Source organism: Neofelis nebulosa, chromosome 6 (genome assembly GCF_028018385.1).
Source record: "Neofelis nebulosa isolate mNeoNeb1 chromosome 6, mNeoNeb1.pri, whole genome shotgun sequence".
Classification (NCBI taxonomy): Eukaryota; Metazoa; Chordata; class Mammalia; order Carnivora; family Felidae; genus Neofelis; species Neofelis nebulosa.
Genome location: NC_080787.1, coordinates 38334577 through 38356374, shown reverse-complemented (window position 1 = coordinate 38356374; position 21798 = coordinate 38334577). Strand labels below are relative to the sequence as shown.

Here is a 21798-nt window from a genome sequence, read left to right as displayed (position 1 = left end):
GGAGGCGGGTGGAGGCATCGAGGGCGACACTGCGGGTGTGGCTTGCTGCCAGAGCTGACCCCCTCTCCAGAAACCAGCAGGGCGGAAGGCTGGAGCGGACTCCCATTTTTCTGTTCCCAGATGGCAGGTGGGAATTAAGAGTGTGGCTCTGGGCACCAGCCACGGTTTCTCAGGATGTGTCATACCTCCTGCTCGCATCTGGTGCTGAGAGGAAAATCCAGCCCCACCGCACCCAAGAGGATGTAGGGGTGGAGCTGAAGGCCGCACGGACAAAGCCATGCCAACACTGGCAAATTGGAAGAGCAATCAGAAATAGCTGTAGCCGGCACGAGGCATTTTCTTCCTTATGAGTTGTGCCTGTTCCTACTTGGAGTGATTCCAGGACCTCTGGGAAAACCCGCCATGCTCCACACACAGCCCTAATTCTTTAGCGGATGCCCGAAATGCTACTGTTTGAGTCTTGTCCTTGGCTTTGAGACTGCCGTTTACACCATCATGTAAATGATGGGGCCGGGGGAGGGGGCGATGGCTCTGGGTTCCTCCCAGAGGCTGGCAGAGGGGCTACTGAGAAGTGGGGGAAACCAGAGATGCTTAGCAAGGCACTTCATAACTCTCCCCAGGGCTTTCCCTGAGAGGAAGAGAAATTCTAGGGGAGAGACAGGCAGCCAGGCTGCAACCTGAGGTGTAGACGGGTCTCCTGAGGCAGGGACTGGTATCTGCTCTAAAATCCCGGTCCCAGATCAGGGGATCCCCCAACCCCAAGTCCCCTAGTACACGCCATCACAGAGGAAAGAGTGAAGGGGCTCCCCAGCTGGTGGTGGGAAGGACCCCAGGCCCTCGCCAGCCCCTCCTATTCCTGAGGCTCTGTAGGTGAGACCCATCTCCACCCCTTGGGTGGTCCTCCTTTTGGACACTTGGGAATCAGTCCTCACATCTGTCACCCATGTAAATGTGGAGCGGGGAAGTTGTCAGAGAAGAGTCAGGGCTAGGGGGAGCCTGTCCTGCAGAGAGCTGAGAAGAGGTGTCTCCAAGGTCAGAGGGTCAGTGGGCTGGATTGACTGTGTCTAGGAATAAAATTCTGATCAGCCTCCTTCTACAGATGAGGAAGCTGAGGTGCTGGGAGATGAATTACCTGCTCAAGGTCACACAGTTAGTACGGGTCAGGAATCAGGATTTAAGCCTCTTTACAGATTAGGAATCAGGACAGAGAAGGCAAGTGATTTCCCTGAGTTCACACAGCTGGTGGGGAGGGGGGGAGTGAGAATCCTGGCCCAGGCCTTGCCTCCAGAACCCATGTTACCTCCATCCTTCTCTCTTGCTTCTCCTACCCCTTGCGGGAAGAATGGACCCAGGAGAAAGGAAAAAGTCAGGACAAGGGGAACTTGGGCAAGCAGGAAGCAACTTTGAAGGAAAAAGAGTCAATACATCCTACGGGGGGGGGGGGGGAACCCACGCTCGATCCCTTAATCTCGCTCCTAAAATATACATATTTTTAAGTATATACACAAGAAGCTCACCGCAGCATTCCCTATAATAGTGAACATTTGGAAACTCAAAGGAATGATCAAAATTTGCTGCACAACTGAGATGAAATATCACACAATTGCCAAAAAAGACAATCGCAAGGGCCATATGACAACGCGGGGGGAAAACACTTCCTTTGATCCAGGAATCCTTTTTTCTGGAAATATTGTCCTATGGGCACAATTCTAAGTATGAAAAAAGCCTTGTTTCTTTCTTTTTATCAAAGATGTTTGCCATGGTCTTCATGGAGTTAGCGTATGTAATACACGCCATTGGAATCTTCCACACAAGAATGCACGGAGGAGGTGCAAGTGTAGGAACCACACTTGCTAAACCAACACAGGGCACAGGCTCTTCCCTCTCATTTGTTGATCAATATGTCACTTGGAGTCTTACACAAATATAAACCAGTCATTTCTAGCTCTACATTAACAATACGATGGTCTTGGAAAGAATATAAAATGAAACGACACGAAAATGGAATCCCTCCAGGAAGATGCGAGCTATGTGTTTTCCTAAACATGGTTCTTAAATCCAGAAACATACCTGTACAAAAGCTTATCCACTGACCCCGCAGTTACCCTAAAAAGCACTTTTCCACGAAGATCCCAATTTCTGGCCCGGACAATGCAAGCTGCCGGATCCCCGCACCCATTTTGGGAACTCCTGGGAAAGGGCATCTCTAGTTCACAAAGTTGGGGGGAAGCCTCCTCGACTGAGCCCTTCTACTTCCTGTCTTTGCCCCGCCCTTCCTGTCTTTGCCCCACCCCCAACCCACCCCTTCCTTGGGGCCCCATTTGCTACTTACTCAACCTCCTCAAGTAGGAAACGGCATCTTCATACCCTCGGTAGTAGTAGTTGTGCAGGATCTGCAAGGAGGGAAAGCGGGAGAAAAAACTAAGGCTGCAGCAATGGAGACAGACGACGTCCCTTCACCCAAAGAAGCTACTTTCATTGCCCTTGAGCTTTATTTGATGAGCTTTTCAAAATGTACCCATCCTGCATCCCATCCCTCACTATCTGCTCAGAAGTGGGGAGCAGTTCCTGATCATGTGTCCATAGTGACGGTGCGTTAGTTTGTGAAACCATTTACAGCTTCCCCTGGGCAGGGGAGGGTGAGATGTTTCTAATAGAACCAGAGAAGGTGCATTTGGGCCATATGAAGAACAGAGTTTGGAGACTGGGCTCAAATTCTAGTGCTGCCACTTCTTGGCTGTGTAGATACAACCTCTCACAGCCTCAGTTTCTTTACCTTCAAAATGGGAATAATAATAAGAATAATAATAATAATATCTACTGCAAAGGATGCTGGAGGATTACATGACATTGTTCACAAAGCCTTTTCATAAAGAGCCGGATAGTAAATATTTTGGGCTTGGAAACCACAGATAGTCTCTGTCTCTTCTTGTTGTTCTTTATGTTTTAGTTCTCGTTCTTCTTGTTCTTCTCCTTCTCCTCCCTCCTCCTCTTCCGCTTCCCCCTCTCCCTCCTCTTCCTCCTTCCCCTCCTCCTCCTTCTTCTTTTTCTTTCCTCCTCTTTCTTCTTCTTCTTCTTCTTCTTCTTCTTCTTCTTCTTCTTCTTCTTCTTCTTCTTCTTTTCTTCTTCTCCTTCTTCCCCCTCTCCCCCTCCTCCTTTTTCTGCTTCTTCTGTTTCTTCCTCCTTCTCCTCCTCTCCCTCTCCTCTTCTTGTTTTCCATCCTGTTCTTCTTCCTCTTCTTCCTCTTCTTCTCCTCTTTCTCCTTCCTCTTACTCTTTTCCTTCTCTTTCTTCTCCTTTACAATGCTCTAAAAATGGAAAGCCTATTCTGAGCTCACAGGCCAGAATAAAACCCACGCCACCTTGAGAATGGAAGTACTGATTGTAAGCAGAAACATGAGTTCCAGAGGCTCTGATGAATACAATGCATTTGTTCCATCTTTCTTGAACTGCCTATGTGTGGATTGCTTTTATGAAACTAAGTAGACATAATCTTTATGGATAAACTAGTATAAGGCAGATGCTAGAATTCCTAATGCAACAGTTGGAGGACAAAGAATCAATCGGATTAATAAAATATCTTGTGTATCCATAGCCTGGCTAAGCATAATAGGGTTTTGAGTGTGAGTTTTGTAAATAATAATTAGACTGTAAGTCACAAAACTGGCTTAGAGGAGTTATCATTCAAACAACGATTACTGAGAACCTTCTATCAAGCAATGCCCTTTGTAGACACGGTGAGTATAGTCAAAGAAATGAGTAAAGCTTGATGCCTGCTTCTAGGATCACACTTCTGTGCTGAAGAAAGACATGTATTTTGTAAGTGATAAAAAAACAATTTTTTAAAACAAACTTTATTTTTGGGGCACCTGGTGGCTCAGTTGGTTAAGCATCCAGCTTGGCTCAGGTCATGATCTCACGGTTCATGAGTTTGAGCCCCGTATCAGGTTCTCTGCTGTCAGCATAGAGCCCACTTTGGATCCTCTGTCCCCCTCTCTCTCCACCCCTACTCCACTCGTGCTCTCTCTCTCTCTCAAAAATAAATAAACAGTAAAAAAAAATAGACTTTATTTTTTTAGAGCAGTTTTGGAAATTTAAAAATAAAAACAAAAACCAAGACGCTGGCTGGATTTGGCCCATGGGCCATCGCGGCTGATGCCTACATTACATGTCAGAGGGGAAATGCTCAGGTGACATTTCTCTCAGCGGTTCTGACATATCTCATTTTACAGGGGGGAAAAAATTGAGACTGGGAGCACTTAGGGGTCTCATTCACATAGCTGGTTCGTGGCAAGGCCGGGAATCAGGTTTAGAAGGAAGTTTAAGGAGACATAGATGGAGCTGTGTGGGCCCCTTTGGCTCCCCGGCCTCACCACCAGTCTCTGCCCCCCTCTCCCAGTCCTCACCACCAGTCCCTGCCCCCCTCTCCCAGTCCTCACCACCAGTCTCTGCCCCCCTCTCCCAGTCCTCACCACCAGTCCCTGCCCCCCTCCCCCAGTCCTCCTCCCTTCCACGTCTGTCCTCTCACCAGCAGGTCTGGCGGGAACAAGGCATGGGTCATCCTGGCAATGTTCTCCAGGGAGAACTGGAAGGAGCAGTTGAACATGCGGAAGTCGTGGAAGATGGCGGGGCAGTCCCGGGGGCAGATGTCCTGCTGCCCGCTGAAGGTAGAGATGGTGATAGAGTCGGTCCAGAAGGAGCAGGGCTGCATGCCCGTGAAGCCCCCATCGATGTAGCGCTATGGGGGGCAGGAAGAGTGATAAATGCTCATCTGGGGTCAGAGGTCCTCTTCCCCACCCAGGGAGTACACCCAGGAAATGGGTCCCTTGGGACAAACCTTGAGACCCAGGTCCAGGTGGGTGTGTGGTGTGTCCACGGTGGCCCCCAAACTCCCAGCCCAGTGCTCTGTCCCTACACTGTGTCCCCACAGCCGTCTCAGTGGTGCTGAGGTGGGGCTCCCAGGCCTCTGTGGGGAGAAGGCCTTCCATACTCTGGATAGAGCAGGAGCAAATGCTCCTCCATACACCTTCCCTCCCAGGCTACCCCACCTGAACCACTCAACTGTTGAAGGGGGCCCTGGGAATGGAGCCTGTTCCCGTGGCCTTTTGAGAAGGTGAACACAAGGTGGGTCCGTGCAGGTCTCTCCAGACCGCCGTGGGTCCACACTGCCTCCCTCTTTCAGGTCAGATATCCTCAGCACTCTCCAGGGCACCCCTGATCATGGCCTGGCCACCAGCCACCACACTTCCCTTCCCTCCTGGGGCTTCTGTTTCCTCAACTATGAACACAGGACCACAGATCCTGAAGCCCTAACTCTCTGGGGTGCCTGGGAAGTACCCAGCTGACATGTAATATGTGCTCCATCTACTAGGTGAATCCTGGGTCTTATTTTCTTTCTATATAAAATGAGAAGGGGGCATGAGTTAGACCCTCTTCCTCGGAGTGTGGGGCCTGGACCCGTAGCACTGGCATCAGCCGAAGCTGGTTAGAGGTGCAGTCTCTGGCTCCAGGCCTAGTGAATCAGATTTTGCATTATTTTACAAGACCTCCCTGGGTGATTCATATGCACTAGCCTAGATGACGTTAAAGGTCCCCATTGTTCCAGGTACCAATGTCACAGGATCTGTATACTACATTCTCTGTCAAGAATGAGAAAATCCAGCAAGCCTATGGAGTTTTGACTAGCCAGGCTCAATAATGGGTTGGTGGTCGAGAGTGAAGCCCGATATAGGGAGGGGAAGTTCATCTTAAAGCCCCAGAAATCCGTCTACACTGGGAATTCTAAGTAGAAAAACACAAGAATCTCTCCAACTCTTGGTCTTTCCACTGAATCCTGAGACCACCCCCAACCCTCCCAGATGGGGGCCATAGGGACCCGAGGCACCCCTGGGTCCTGGCTCACCCCCTCCCACGCCAAAGCACTCACCACGCCCCGGTAAGTTGGAGGAATGAGGCCGCAGTACACGGGGACAAAGCAGCTGCAGTAGAGTGCCTGTGGGGAGAGAAAGGGCTGAGACACCCTGGCAGCTGGGTAGGGAGGGCTCACCAGCAGGCTTCTGGGTCACCACCATCCTGGCCCTTCTTAAATCCAAGGCAGACGCACTGCCCTGGGGAGCAGAGCCTCGAGTTCAATTCCTGGCCTGGCCCTAACTAGCTGGGTCCTCGTTACCCTACTAGGTAGTCAGGGCCCGATATCCCAGCTTTAAAGAGAGGGAGCCGCCTCAGTGACCTCCAGGGTCCTTTCTAGCACCATGTCTCCACGAATCCAGCGGAACCCAACGACCATTCATGTGTGTGTGGTCAGGTCCAGGCTCTGGAATCAAAGGAGGGTGAGATGCCCACCCTTAACGAATGCCCGACGAGGGAGAGTAAGCATGTCATTTACTAATGACAGTACATGGTGAGACAGGTGCCGCGATGGAGATGAGCCAGGGCACTGTGGCCCCAAAAGAGGAGTATCCAACCCAGGGGAGTGTGGGGCGGGCTGGTGATGATGGAACGTACCCAGAAAGAGCAACTGGAGTCTTGTCAAGCAGGTGAAGTGAGCTGGGAAGGAGGGAAGGGCATCCCAGGCAGAGCACCTCAGGTGCAAAGGCACAGAGGCCTGCTTTCTGTGGTTTGCTCTGGCTGGCATGAGTAAGAGCAGAGCTGATAGAAGAGGGCGTGGAGAGAAAAGTCTTGAAGAACTGAGTGCTAATAAACCCAGGGGGACACGAAGTAGGTGGAGGAGGTGTCCACACCCACTGCCTATTCATTCCCCCACGGCCACGATCATGGCCGTGCCAGTGTGGGGCTGTGAGGATGGGTGGCAGGGCCTTGTATTCAGGAGAGGAGAAGGGGGTGGAGATATGGGACAGAGGGAGGGGCCCGGAGAAGGGGCCCCTTAACCCTTTTGTCCTGAAAATTGGGCAGACGCACAGCGCTGTCCAACAGTAACCATTCATGACTGAAATTTATATTAATGAGCATCAGACAGTGCACAGAGTGCCCTTTCCGAAGCGATGCCCCACTGGGTGATAATTCAACCTTTTTGTCAAGGGCCGTTGGAAGACAGGCGACAGAATGGGGGACCGTCTCCACAAACTGGGCCCCACTCCCTGGGCCCCGCCCCCACACCCTGGGCCCCGCCCCTTGCCTCGATGAGCTCCTCCTTGGATGTGTACTCTGAAACCACGACACTCTCTCCATCTGTGAACCGCGTGAGGGACACGTGGAGCTTCCCCGTGGCGGCCTTGTAAGAGTCCTCAGGCAGGACCTTGTACAGAAACTGCCTCATCATCTGCACCATCTTGCAAGATGGGGACAAGGGTCCCAGGAAGGATTTCTTCACCTCGGCCACACCTACATTGAGGACCCTGAGGTACTCATCTGTGGAGGAAGCAGAGAGGAGCCGGCGGTCAGCAGCTCTTGGACAAGAGGGGTCGCTGATGTCTATGCCACCTCACGCCGTCTCCAACAGATGGGAAACCCTAGAATTCGGAAGCCGGGCCGGTCCCCGGAGTCGGCTTGTCGTTCTGCGCACGAGGAGAACAAGGCGCGAAGAATGAAGTCACTGGCTCCAGAGAGTCCACGGCTAGTCAATAGCAGAACTAGACCCAGGCATCCTGCCTCCTTTCATATCGAGGGCAGGGGACCGCTTTCCTACCCCGCACTGTTTTCTCCTGCGTCCAGTCACCACATCTGGAAATCTACCACGGGACTACATTCTTCTGGGGTCTTAGGGGCTTTTTGCCCTGGGTGAGATTCCTCTTAAAACACTGATACGGTGGAAAGCCTTCACCAAGTGACACCTTGTGACACTTGCTTAGTGCCCACTAAATCTGTGAGCAGGGAAGGGGCACTGGCCTTGAGGCGAACTTTGTCTTGAAACAATTGCGTCATCTTCCCTTTATAGCCCCTGGTACAGGCGTGAGAGAGAGAAGGCCCTGAGGTGTGGAGCACAAAGGCCAGGTCTCCGGGATGGGGAGAGGAACCTTCTCCCTCCTTCTGGGAGGAACAGGTTGCATAAGGACCTACCCATGCGAGATGGGGTTTGGAGGGCAGACGTGTTGTTCAGGGGATTGCAGAGAAAGGTGTAATCTGTCTCCAGAATTCCCCTGGGGACGTTAGGCTTGTCAGCTCAAAAAGAAACTGCAATCTTGCCGGATTCTCACAGCAACGCTATGAGGTAGGTATTTCCAACCTCATTTTACTGATCCGGAGACCGAGGCTTGGAGAGATAATATAACTGGCCCAAGGTCAACGCCCTGGCGAGTGCACAAAGTGGGATTTTAACCTAGACCCCAGAACCCATACTGCTCCCATTCCACTAAGCCACAAGCTTGTAGAGCCGGGCCTGTACCTGTTACTCACCAGTTGCTGTTAATGTCTACCCTGTGCAAACCCTCTGGCAAAATCGGAAGCAGAAATAGCATTTGGGAAGTTGGGCAGTCAGGAGCTCTCCGGCCCTGGAGGTAATTAAGCAGAGGTGGGGCAAGTACCTCAGTCAGAGGACTCATCGAAGAGATTCCTGCGTGAGTGCTAAGATTCCTTCCAACGTGGAGATTCTTAGATTCTTGTGGGGGTGCCCGGCAATATATCTGGGGAGTTATCGCGGTGGATATTATTTTCCTACTTACAAACAGAGCGGCTGAGGAGGCACAGAGAGGTTAAGTGATTTGCCCAAAGTTACACACAGCAATTTAGAGACAAACCAAAGCTCGGGACTCTCTACACCTTCATGTTTTACAGTTGAGATTATCTCCCGTTAATCCTGGAGGTGGATAGGATAAAGAGATTTAGCATCGTTTTACAGATGTAGAAACTGAGGCAGAGAGAAGCTAAGTGCCTTGTCTGAGGTCAGAGAGCCAGGCAGTGTTTGCTCCCACTCTAAACCCCACCTTCTTCCCCTGGGCTTTGGACTGATCCCAGAGGCTGAGCCAGCTGGGTTGTCATGGTGACAGCCTTCTTTTCTCCCCCCACCGACATCCAGAATCACAGCTGCATATGTGTAGTAGGGACTGACTGACCTGAGCGACAGAGCATCGTAGCTGTCACCCTCTTACAGGGGAGGGTGCTCCTGACAGGTAGGAAGGCCCTGCAGTTTTGGTAAGGCCGGCTTTACCATGTGCCAACAACTTGTACCAACAGCGTTTTCCCTCAAGGGAGGGCGATGGCCAGCTCACCAGTAGTGAAGTGACTACGCATTTGGACGCCAAGAGGCTAGGTCACAGAGTTCTCGCCCACAAGACCAGTCGGGATGGGGAGGCAAACCAGGGTGGGGGCATGCCATTTCAATGAGCAGCTTGAGTGGCCTTGCATGGGTTGGTGGCCTTTCCCACAACGCCTGTGGGCCAGGAACCCCTGGTTGAGCTTGCCCCCACACACCTGAACTCCCGGCAGGAGATGCTCACTGGGACTGCTGGAAGAAAATTTGCTCCCATTGCACAAGAAACACATGTTCCTCGTGGAAAAAAATAATTTTGAAAAATGCAGAGAAGCAAAGAGATAAAAATTGAAGGGTTTTGGGATCCTTCCAACCGGAGATTAACATCTAGTTTATGTCTTCCCGGATTATATATTTTATTACATGTATTCTACTTATAAGAATACATACATGGAGTCATATAATATACATTATTTTGTAATTGATTGGTTTTTTTTAACCTAATAAATCATGTCTTTCCACATCAGTAAGTACCTATTTATAACCCAATTTACACGCAGCGTGGAAAGCTATTGTAAGGTTGTACCATTATTTACCGAGGAAGTCCCCAGTAGGGGTCGGTTATTTATTTTGTTTCTTTGCTTTGTCTATGCTTTCCTATGTTTCTTTGCTTTTCAATGCTGCAGTGAAGAATCTCATGCTAATTGTGTGTGTGTGTGTGTGTGTGTGCGTGCGCGCGCCTATGTCTTGTTCTTAATTATTTTCTTTAGGATAAATTCCTAGAGGTGGGAATGCTAGGTCAAAGGCATGCATGTTTCATCTTGCAGTGCTTATTGGAATCATGGCATTTGTGTATTATCCATTTACAGCTTACTCTCAGCTCTTCATGAGTGGTGATGGGTGACAGGGACAAAGCAGTGACCGAGATAATAGAAATAGTATAGACCTCTCCAATATACTGACATCTGAAAATGGCACTGTCTTGAAATCAGCAGTGCTCAAGCCAGAATCATGTAGCCAGGGAGGGAGGGGACAGGAGATTGTCTGATTTCTCCCACTCGGGTGCCCAGTTTAACCTTCTTTCTTGCTGCGCATTGGGACTGTATAGCAAAGGATGCCTTTATCTCTGCCTCTCCTTGTTTCCTTTTCGAGGGCTCTCTGTGTGTGTCCCTGTCGTCAACATCTCTGACCATCCCTTTCTCTGTCTCTCTTTGTCTCTCTCTCCCTTCTTCCTCCCTCTTTTCCCAGCCGAGAGAGAAGCAACTAATCTTCTGGTTAAACAAGTCTCTGCTGGTAGAGAGTCAAGTGTTTAGCATAGCAATTGCTGGATGCTGGGAGGAGGGATAAATTTAGCTTGCTTCTTTATCTCTGTACTTTCCAGCACCTTCTCCCATTTAAAGGCCTCCTTCCAAGCTGCAGTCTGCTGGGCTCCGAGACACAGTATCCCACACTGACCACAGCAAGATGGGATTTAAAAGCAGCACCACAGGAAACTCAAGGTTGGCTCTCCCACCCCAGCCCACACTTGCCACATTCATTTCTGCTTCCTCCCACCTCCTTTCGCACCTTTTATTATCTAAGTGCAGTCTGTCTCCCAAGCCAAGAAGAAGATTCTTTGGGGGAAGATCCTTATGGTCCTCGCCTCTCTAAGGCCTATCACTGCACCCCGCCTGAGGAAGGCCCTTCAGAAACCTTTGCTAGAAGCTGGAAACGCCTGAAGGACAAGGGATGGGCCATACTCACCTTTGCCCACCAAGCAAGTGCCCACGACACTTGATGGGCGTTCAATATTTATTCAGTATGTGAACAAAGAAACATAAAAACCTGACAGGGAGGAAAAGCAAGCATTGGAGATGCTCCCAGGGAAGAGCTACTTGACTTAATTACCTAGTAAAAGCCTGAAGGCAAGGTCATCCCAGAGAGATGGATAGATAACAGGGTCAACGGTATTGATAACTGTGGCCAATTGACCAAATTTTATGCATCTGTCGTGCCAAGAATTTCAATAGAAAAATAAATACATAAGATCCTGGGACTGGGAGGTTTTGAAGGGCATTTGGAAGCTACTCCGGGTCTTAGCCACTCAGAGAGTCGTTTTACTCTTTTTAGGACCAGATCCATTTCTTGGAAAGAGGGCAGGCTGTGGAGCCAGGGAGATGTGGTTAAAATCCCAGCTTTGCCACATACTATCTGGGCCATCACTGGCAAGTCAAGTAAGTTCTTCCAGTCCCAATTTTAGAGTCTATCAAATGGGAATAATACTACCTTACTGGGTTGTGATGAGGCAGATCGCTTTTTAGGTGCCTGCACAGAGTACTTGCTCTATCGGTTACGCCAGGAATTCTCCTTGTGACCACGGAGAAGTCTTCTTGATGTTTCTGGCTTTCGGCTTTCTCATTTGAACTGGGGACAATGATCCCTGCCCCCACATCTTTATCGAGGTGGGCTCAGGCTCACTTTTGGATGCAAAGGAGCAAAGTAAAAACGCCGTGGAGACGGGACAGTGTGCCTCTGTTTCAGGGTGCCGTAAGGTGCTAGGTCAGCTGTAATGTAGTGCTGTTGCTATCCACACTCTCTCCCTCTCTTGCCAACTTGGGGGGCTCTACAGATTTAGGAGGGAAAAGGGGCAGGGCTTAGAAGTATCACTGAGGAGGAAGGAATAAGATATATGTTTATCTTATGTATTTGCTTAAATCTAATGCCTCTCCCCCCTCCCCCCCCCCCCCCCATCTCTTTGTGAGACCAAGGATGGTCTCAATCTGGTTTATCCTTTCGTCCCTAGCGCCCGATATGGTGCCCGGAACACGGTAGGCACTTAATAAACATGATTGCATGCATGGATAATGAATAAATGAATGAACCTCAGGAATCGAAGGAGGGCACTGAGGTCCAGAGAGAGAAGCAGCTTATCCGAGGTGCCCCGAGAATAAACCCGCTTCTCTTCCCCTCCTCCACACGGCCTCTTGCTAAGTGAAAAATCCTAGAAAGATGGGCACGTGGCGGCCGACAACTTAAACTGCTGGGGAATCTCCTTCACAGGGTGCCTGGATGGGGTCTGCGGCGGGCGGGCGGCGCGGGGTAGATCTGCGGTGGAGGATGGGACTGAGCGGCCCCAGTCTCCCGCGGACTGGTAGCCTAGCAACCTCCGGCTCAGCCAATCACCGCCAGGAGCCCCCCATCTCCCCCCCCACCCCCCTCCGGCCTTGCTTCCCAGCAGCGGGCGCGGTAAGCAGGGGGGAAGCGGGCGGCGCAGCAGCCCCAGGGGAGGCGGCGGCGAGCAGAGCTGCGTTCCCAGGAAAGCCCTGCAATTCTCGGAGTCCCTGCATGGAGCACCTGGGAGTGTGCAGCTCCTACCTGGTCCCTAATTGTAGGCTGAATTATAGGCTGCCTATCCCTGTGGGTGTATCCTGACTGCCCGACTGCACTATAATAATAAAAATTCCTATTATCTTAACAACAGTCATTTACCCATTCCCACTTGCGATCTCAGTGTTTCTTCACAGTGACAGCGTGCCCCTGAGGGGTAGTGACCCTGGTTTTATTCACCTTTTTATTTCCATACCCCACACGGCAGGGGCATTGATTGAAAAACGATTTGGGGGCGCCTGGGTGGCTCTGTCGGTTAAGCGTCCGACTTCGGCTCAGGTCACGATCTCACGGTCTGTGAGTTCGAGCCCCGCGTCAGGCCCTGTGCTGACAGCTCAGAGCCTGGAGCCTGTTTCCGATTCTGCGTCTCCCTCTCTCTCTGACCCTCCCCCGTTCATGCTCTGTCTCTCTCTGTCTCAAAAAATTAATAAACGTTAAAAAAAAAAAAGTTTTAAAAAGAAAAACGATTTGGCTTGAAGCCGCAGCGTGGCCACTGGAAGATCCAGAGAGACCTTCTGGGGCAGCGATTTTTCAGTCGGGGAGCCTTTATTCAAAAGACACCTCAAACGGAAATCCGATATATACAACAGCTAGAAACAGGGCTGTTCTAGGTTGAAGCCAAGTGGGGTCTCAGAACCTGCCCAATCGCCCCATCCCGCCCTAGGAAGGAGGCTGCTGAAAGCAGCCGAAGATTCTAGGAGCCTAGGTCAAAATACGAAACCAGACGAAATCCTCTTATTTTCCGAATTAGAATTCGAGCCCAGGATAAAGATGACACTCAATAAATCCAGCTGGATGGCTGGATGGTTGGATGGTTGGATGGACAGAGAAATGAATAAAGATGGTTATCCCATAGGCCACAGTCTATGTTAACAGAAACTGGAACTAGAATGTGTGAGAAAATTCACATTTTTCTACTCTGTTCTGAATGCATTACAGGCTTTTGCCAAAGGCAAAACCACTCTGACCTAGTAAGCACTTAAAAAAACAAAACCTCAAAGCCAATACTCTTCTACGGATAATAACAATCTTTCACACAGACCTTTTTCTAGCCCGAAGAGTTTACTAAATTGGCTTTAAAAGTTCATATCAGCTTAGATCAGGTTGCCATGGAAACAGCAGTGCCTTCCTGCGGTTCATACCTGGGTTCCTGTCAAGGGACCCATGGGGGTCTTTCCAGGACTGCGGCCTCACCCTGCCCCTGTGTGCCTCTTCCCAGAATCCAGGCACAATCTCCCTGACTTGTCACTGAAGGATCTACTGATCGGCTGGAGATAAAACAGGCAGAGAGGGAATGTATCTAGAAAGTTCTCTGGAACCTCAGAATGTTCTCAGGGTCGTTGCCTCTGCTCTTTTCTCTCTGACTGTTTTCTGTGGTGGACCAGAAGTCTCTTCGGGATCTTGCTCCAAGGTAGAAACCAGTATTGTCCCCTTTCCAGGCTGTGGCCTATCCCGCCCTACAGACTCTCCTTGCACTACTGAGGGGACCCTACGGTAGTGCAAGAGCTGTGAACTTGTCACCACTAGTCTTAAAAGTTGTTTTTGTTTCGTTTTACTTTGTATTTTGTTTTGTTTTGTTTTCTGTGTGTGTTGCGGTGGGGAGGGGAGCGGGGTCAAAAGACCTCCAAGTGAGTCTCTGCTAAACAGAAAAAAGGCCATCCCTGAATATCTCCTCATTCAAGAGACGTTCAAATTAGGGTGCCACTGCGGAGGAACACCTGTGTCTCCCTCTCTCCAAACCACGGTAACGCAAGTTCATTTCTGCCAACTGGAGACATTCACTGCCCCCGCTGTCCGAGACTTTGGAGAGTCAGCTCTCTCCATCCATGTCATAGGAGTCTTGTCTTTTTTTTTTTTTTTTTTGAAGCTCTCCAAATACATTTTATTTTCATTAAATGTCTAATCTATGTCATGGGAGTCTTGAAGTTCTCTTGAGACCACAGTGTTCTCGTTTATGACAGCACGTTTGACACTTAGCACTTTCTGGTGTTGAGGGCTGAGCCGGGCTCTGAGGCCTCATTGTCTCATTTAATCTTCACGACTCCTTTGAGGTAGGTACTAGGGTTATCTCTTTATACCGCAGGAAACAGAGGCTCACCAGTAACTTGCTCAAGGGCACACAGCTGGAAAGCCACAGAGCTAGGCCTCCAAAGCCTGTGTGATTTCCACCGCTTCGTCTCTCAGAGCCTCTACTTCCCACTGTGAGGCAAGGGGGTGGTTCTCACGAAGGCTCTTAGGATCTGCCTTTCTGGGACTTAGCTTAGGCACACTTCCTAAGGGCTCAGATGTCCCCGGGAGACAGGAAGGCTCCCTTTAGAGCAACGGATCCCAAACCACACCTTCAAATATATGTTCTTCTATCCCCACACCCAAAGCCCCTCCTCAGGGGCAGTCTGTCTCAACTCTTCTGGGTAAACACAAGTGCACAATCCTGCTTACTTCCCTTCGACACACACTTTTTAAAAAATATAATATTTTATTTGTAAGTAATCTCTACACCCAACCTGGGGCTCAAACTCACAACCCTGAGATCAAGAGCCACACGCTCTTGGACTGAGCCAGCCAGCCGCCAAACCCCCCGCCCCCCATCTTTTTTTTTGACCATACAGACCTCACCCTTAAGTCCAGCTTAAGATCTGGGCCCCCTCCCTGAAGCCCTCCCTGCTCACCCTCGCTCTTAGCTCTCTGTCTCTCCTTACTGTCCACACCGTTTATATCAGGCTGTCTTGAGTGGCTTGTCCTGTGTCTCTGGCCAGCTGCATCCCTTGAGGACAAGGCCTGTATTAAGAATATCCTTCCCCCCATACTGCCTAGCACAGTGTTGAACACTTAGTATTCAAGGTATTCAAGAATGAATAAATAAATTATTTAATGTTCCATAAGTAGGGACTATTTCTGTTTTGTTCCCCATTATGCCCTTGGCACTTAATTCAGTACCTGGCACGCTGTAGGAACTTAATAAATGTTTGCTGAAAGAACTAATAAACATGTTTTAAAAATGAATGAATGACGGGTGACCGGGTGGCTCAGTTGGTTAAGCATCCGACTTGATTTCGGCTTAGGTCATGATCTCGAGGTTCCTGAGTTGGAGCCCCCATCAGGCTCTGCGCTGACAGTGTGGACCCTGCTTGGGATTCTCTCTACCCTGCCCCTCCCCCGCCTCTGTCCCTCCCCCACTCTCATTCTCTCTCTCTCTCTCTCTCTCTCTCTGTTTCTTTCAAAATAAACTTTAAAAATGAATGAATGAATGAATAAATGAGTGAATGAATGAATGATGAGCTGAAGAAGGAGATCAAAGAACCTCTTTTCTACTGCACTGACAGGAATCTTTCCAGCTGTGAGAAAGCAAACCACAGGGCAATTTTCTCTGTCAAGCCTGGTCCTAATTCTTGCCCCCACATCGATGGGCACAAGGCCCTGAGCTGGGGCCAAGAAGGAGATTCTTCCTTACAGGGTGGTTTCACGAGGGCAGAGCTGGAGCAACAGGTCAACTCCTGAGTCAGATGGGAGTCAAACTGATCTGGAGGTTTTATTGTTTGTTTGCCTGTTTTCCTTGTGGAATTGGTTTAGAATTGGTTTAGAAATGGATCCACCAAATGCGAGGAGGGATCCCGGATTAGATCCTGGGGGCAGAAAGAAGGACATTACTAGAAAAAACTGGCAAAATCTATAGTTATAATGATGTACCAGTGTTGATGGCTTAGTGTTGACAAGTGCATCATAGTTATGAAGACACTCACATTAGGGGGGACTTGTGTGAAGGACATATCATACTATCTGTACAACCTCAGCAACTTTTCTGTAAATCTAGCAATATTCCAGAATTAAAATGGAAAGAAACCAAATGTCCATTGACTGATAAATGGACAAAGATGTGGTATACACACACACACACACACACACACACACACACTAGAATACTACTTAATGATCAAAAAGAATGAAATCTTGCCATTTGCAACAACACGGATGGAACTAGAATGTATTATGCAAAGGGATATCAGTCAGAGAAAGACAAATATCATGTGATTTCACTCCCTTGTGGAATTTAGGAAACAAAACAGGGGGCACCTGAGTGGCTCGGTTGGTTATGCACCTGACTTCGGTTCAGGTCATGACCTCACAGTTTGTGGGTTTGAGCCCTGTGTTGAGCTCTGTGCTGACAGTAAGACACTGGAACCTGCTTCAGATTCTGTGTCTCCCTCTCTCTAGGTTCCCCCCGCCCCGCTAGCGCTCTGTCTCTGTCTCCCAAAAATGAATAAAAAACATTAAAACAAAAAAGAAACAAAACAGATGAACATAGAAGAAGAGAAGGAAAAATAAGATTAAAACAGAGAAGGAGGCAAACCATAAGAGACTCTTAGATATAGAGAACAAACTGAGGATTGCTGGAGGTGGGGGTGGGGATGGGCTAAATGGGTGACGGGCATTAAGGAGAGCACTTGTTGGGATGAACACGGGGTGTTTATATGTAAGTGATGAATCACTAAATTCTACTCTGAAATCATTATTATACTGTATGTTAACTAACTTGGATTTAAATACAATTAAAAAAAAAGTTTATTATAATTGAAGTAAAAAAAAAAAAAAAGACACACACACAGATGACCATGACTGTTAGGCACACAGTGCCCGCCACTCAGCAGGGGCTCAGTTAATGCCTGCTGATGTTGGGGGGCGGAACGGATTGCAGGCTGTCACCCCCTTGAGTTGCTTTGCAAATTGTTAGATGTTTCTACGGTGTAACTAACATATTCAAAGAGTTTTACCAGATTTGCCATTCAATTCTCTTCAACTTAAGAGTCCAGGGGCGCCTGGGTGGCTCAGTCCGTTAAGCGTCCGACTTCAGCTCAGGTCACGATCTCGCGGTCCGTGAGTTCGAGCCCCGCGTCGGGCTCTGGGCTCAGAGCCTGGAGCCTGCTTTGGATTCTGTGTCTCCCTCTCTCTCTGCCCCTCCCCCATTCATGCTCTCTCTCTGTCTCAAAAATAAATAAACGTTTAAAAAAAAAAAAAAAGAAAGAGTCCAGAAGACTGGGGGAAAAAGAACTTTTATCCACTCGGTTGATCAAACACGTTACTTGGAGTGAGTTAAAAGATCCTGATCTCAACACGGTAGTGCGAGTTACAACCACCATGCAGTGATGTCATTTCTAGCATTTTATAAAAAGTCCTTTTTGCACTTATCAAGTCATTTGATCTCATTTTCTTAACCAATGTGCAAATGATCGCCTAGCCGCAGAGTTTGGCAGGAAAGCTGTAGAGTCGCTTGCAAAGCAACACCTAAGCTCATGATTTACGAGGACGGAGAAGGTAGAAATGAAGAGAGAGCTCAGTCTTGGTTTTGTTGTATAAACCCTGGCAAGTTGGCTAATCTCTCCAAATACCTGTTTCCTCCTTTCTAAAATGGGTAGAAATACAGTGTCTGCCTCGTGGGGTTGTGACAAGATGAGAGTAAATAATTCATGCAAGACGTTGAGCACATTCTAAGTGCTTGATAAATAGCTGTTAATAGCGTGACACTAAGACATGAATCAGGGCAGAGTACTTTTTACGGCACGTGCTGCCATCTTGGGCAGATAAGTAACTCTGGGGATGATTTCTGATGAAGACATTTTGATTCCAAAAGCGCACCCAGCAGCCGGGATTGAACTCCCGGTTCCATCTGGGACACGTGCACATTATACGCACGCGTGCAAGCGTGACGCCCGCGGGGACACATACACGGGCACGCACGGGAAAAAATGGAGGTTCTCATTCTGGTCTTAAAGAACTTTGGGGAGACTGTCCACTGCAGCAGTACAGGAACCTTTCCAGCTTCAGGAATAACCATGACAACAGAGGGCCGGATGTAAAATAAAATTGTGAGACACAGGTGAACTCACCAGAAAGAAGGGGAAGAAAGGAAGGAACTGAAAGTCAGTGCCATGAGAAGAAAGCTGGTAATGTAGTTATCAGACCAGAAACTGGCGTCACAGAGGCGGTAGTCCTGGGCTGTGTGAGGGGCACTGAGACCCCCCCTTAAAGTCGGGACACTCCGATAACTGCTGGACCAGTGAAAGGTGTCAGTAGCTTATCTCTGCCCAGGGCTCTGGGTGAAAAGATAGTCTCTCATAAAAATTCAAAGCCCCCCAAGCCTGCCTTATGTGTGGTTTACAGTTAGCATTGACACAGCCTACCAGAGTAATGACCATGAAAATTGATCCTGAGTGGGTGAGAACCCAGGGATGCCTGGCCAGGGCCTGGCAAACCAGCTCAGTTGGGTCCTGTCACTGCCCAGGCCACACAGAATTTGCAAAAAAAACCAAAAACAAACCACTAAGTCGTTGTACAGATGAGCTCACAATAAAATATTAAAAATATTGAGGGTGCCTGGGTGGCTCAGTCGGTTGAGCGTCCGACTCTGGATTTCGGCTCAGGTCATGATCCCAGGGTTATGGGATCCAGCCCCGTGCTGGACGCTGTGCTGAGTGTGGAGCCTGCTTGAGATTCTCTCCTTCTGCCCCTCCCCTGCTCGTGCTTACTTGCGCGCGCTCTCTCTCTCTCAAAAGAAAATTAACTGGACAAGGTTGGAGTCTAGTAATCTTTGTGTGTGTGTGTGGTTTTGTTTTGTTTTGTTTTGTTTAAGAGAGAGAGAGGGAGAGAAAGAGACAGACAGACTCTCAAGCAGTCTCCATGCTCAGCGTGGAGCCCAAGGGGCTCGATCCCATGACCCTAGGATCATGACCTGAGCCAAAAGCAACAGTTGGATGCTCCACCAAATAAGCTACCCAGGTAGTAATCTTTGTTTCAATAAGTTTAATAAGTTCATTAGGACATTCTTCGGTGAAATGTGAAAAATGCTGCTTCACCTATGCTTTTCTATTTCAAGAGAATTTTCTTTGTGCTTATTCTTCCCTTCGCTCAACATGCCTTCATCAAAGACCTGTTTTGCCAGGCACTGTGCCAGGAACACCATGACTTCCTTCTCCCTCACTGTAATGGCTAAAGGATGTGCTCGCACTCCCAAGTTAGAGATGGGAAAACCGAAGGGGGAGGCAGGTCACTGGCCGGCCAAGGACCCACAGTGATGAGTGGTAGAGCCGGAGAGCCAGCCCCAACCTCCTCCTTCCTGGGAACTGCACTCTCCACCACCCCTGGGGGTCTTGTTCCTCAACTGACCCAAGAAAGGAGTCACCAGGGCCAAGGTTCTCACAAAGTGGTCTTGTCCTCCCAGTACAGGCCCCGGAGGGCCAGTGGGCCCACCGCCTGGAACACCTGGCCACCTGCCAATGACAATAACTTCAGCCTTGGCTCCAGGGCCCCAGGAGGCCTTTGGTCACTGGCATGGCAGGTGGGAGGGAGACCAAGACACCTGTAGTGGACTCCATCTCCGTGGAAGTGTCCTGCCGTGCCATGTATGTGGGGCAGGGTCCCTCTGGTGCTCTCATGTGCCCTGCAGGGGCCTTTGGAAGCCTACTTCCTGTGCAGAAGGACAGCGGGCCTTCCTTTCTGAGAATCAAGCACATTTGCTCCTCAGGGCTCTCAGCCTGGAACACTCTTTTCTCTGAGCTCACGTGGCTCCTCCTCCCTTCCTTCCACCCCAGAGAGGCCTCCCCTGACCAGCACACCTGAAACCTCACCCTTTAATCCACCCTTTAATCGTTTGCCACACCCTTCTCCTGCTTTATTTTCTCCTTGGAGCATGCACGCTGATGTTTTTCTATGTGTTTGGTTATTCATGGCTTCTTCCATCAAGACGAGGTCAGCTGCACGAGGGCAGACGGCTGTTTTGTTCACTGCTGGAACCTGGAATGAATCAATGACTGGTCTATTTTATCACTGCAATTCAGCCAGATCCTGGTCCTCAACTTCTTTGTCTGCACACTAAGTGGATTAGACTCAAACGGTGGCTTTCAAACTTAAAAATCAATCAATCAATCAATCAATCAATCATTGGAACCTTCCTCTAAATGAAATTTTAAGAAGAATGGAACAATAGCAGGAGTATACTTCAAAAAAAAATTTTTTTTTAAACGTTCCTTTATATTTGAGAGACAGAGCCCAGTGGGGGAGGGGCAGAGAAAGAGGGGAAACACAGAATCTGAAGCAGGCTCCAGGCTCTGAGCTGTCAGCGCAGAGCCTGATGTGGGCTTGAACCCACAAACTGTGAGATCATGACCCAAGCTGAAGTCGGACACTCAACCGACTAAGCCAGCCAGGCGCCCCCGGGACTATACTTCTTGAAGCTGGGGGGAGGTCCCAGGGCTTTTGTGTGTGTCCTCTCCCTGTTCCCTGGCTCCTCCCTCCCCTCAACCTCCCCTATTCTCATAGATTGATGGGGTTCTTCGGAACACAGTTTGGAAAACATTGGCCAAAGCAAGGTCCACCTCCAACCAGTTACTTCCTCTCCCAAAGTCTAAATACAATCATCTGTAAAATGAAAAAGTTGGACTCACTGACCTTCCTTCTATGAAATTCTAGTATTATAAGTCTAATCAGCTCCATAAATGCAGAAACTTATCTAAGAGTCAGGTAGACTCCAAGATAGAAATTGCAAAAACACGTTCAACATCATGCCTGCCAACAGCCAGCAATCATCGGGAGTTTATCAAGCATTTCTTGTTTGACAAGCAGTTTGTGGAGCCACGGGACTCATAAAATCTGAGATTGCTGAACCAGCTAGTTGATGAAACAAGACACAGCCCTCGAAACGAAATCATTAAGACCGTCTACCATCAAGTGCTAGAACAGGTAGACAGGTTCTATGGGCAAATGAGAGATCACGGAAAGAGATCCAGTGGGGTAAAATGGGAAGGTACCTTGGAAGAAGGTGACATCTCTCCAGAGAAAACCAGAAGGCCATTTTAGGTAGAGGGTGTAATGGCTGCTGTGTTGCACCGTCTGGGCCCTGTAGCAGGACTGAGGTTCTCACACCCTCAGCTGCCCGGAGGGCAGCCTACTGATGGTTCAGAGCTGAGGCCCTCCCAGCCAACAGAACGGACTTGGCCCGGTGGTTTTGGAGTCAGGGTCTTGGTCCCAGGCCGAGACTGAGTTTTCCATCATTGCCATGTCTCCAGTTATGGTCGTTGTGGCAGAGACTGCTAATTGTCCCCACCATCCATTCTCCGCTTCTTCCTTGGGACTTGAACCTACGGTTTTGAGCCAGACACGTGGCTTCCCAGAATAAAGTCTACATTTCCCAGTTTCCTTTGCAGTTAGATGTGGTCACGTGACTAAGTGCAGATCCATGGGATGTAAGGTGACATGATGTGTGTCACCTCCAAGGCCTGCCCTTAAAGAGAGGAGGTG

At 49.2% G+C, this 21798-nt stretch overlaps 1 protein-coding gene across 1 annotated transcript in view; it reads right to left on the bottom strand.

Annotated features, from left to right (window-relative positions):
* The window catches only part of PNPLA1 (patatin like phospholipase domain containing 1), a 47805-nt gene that overhangs the window by 13806 nt on the left and 12201 nt on the right, over positions 1-21798 (bottom strand). Inside the window, 4 exon segments of the mRNA XM_058733723.1 lie at positions 2333-2393; positions 4528-4737; positions 5926-5991; positions 7135-7367. Coding sequence (XP_058589706.1) covers positions 2333-2393; positions 4528-4737; positions 5926-5991; positions 7135-7367 — 570 coding nt within the window.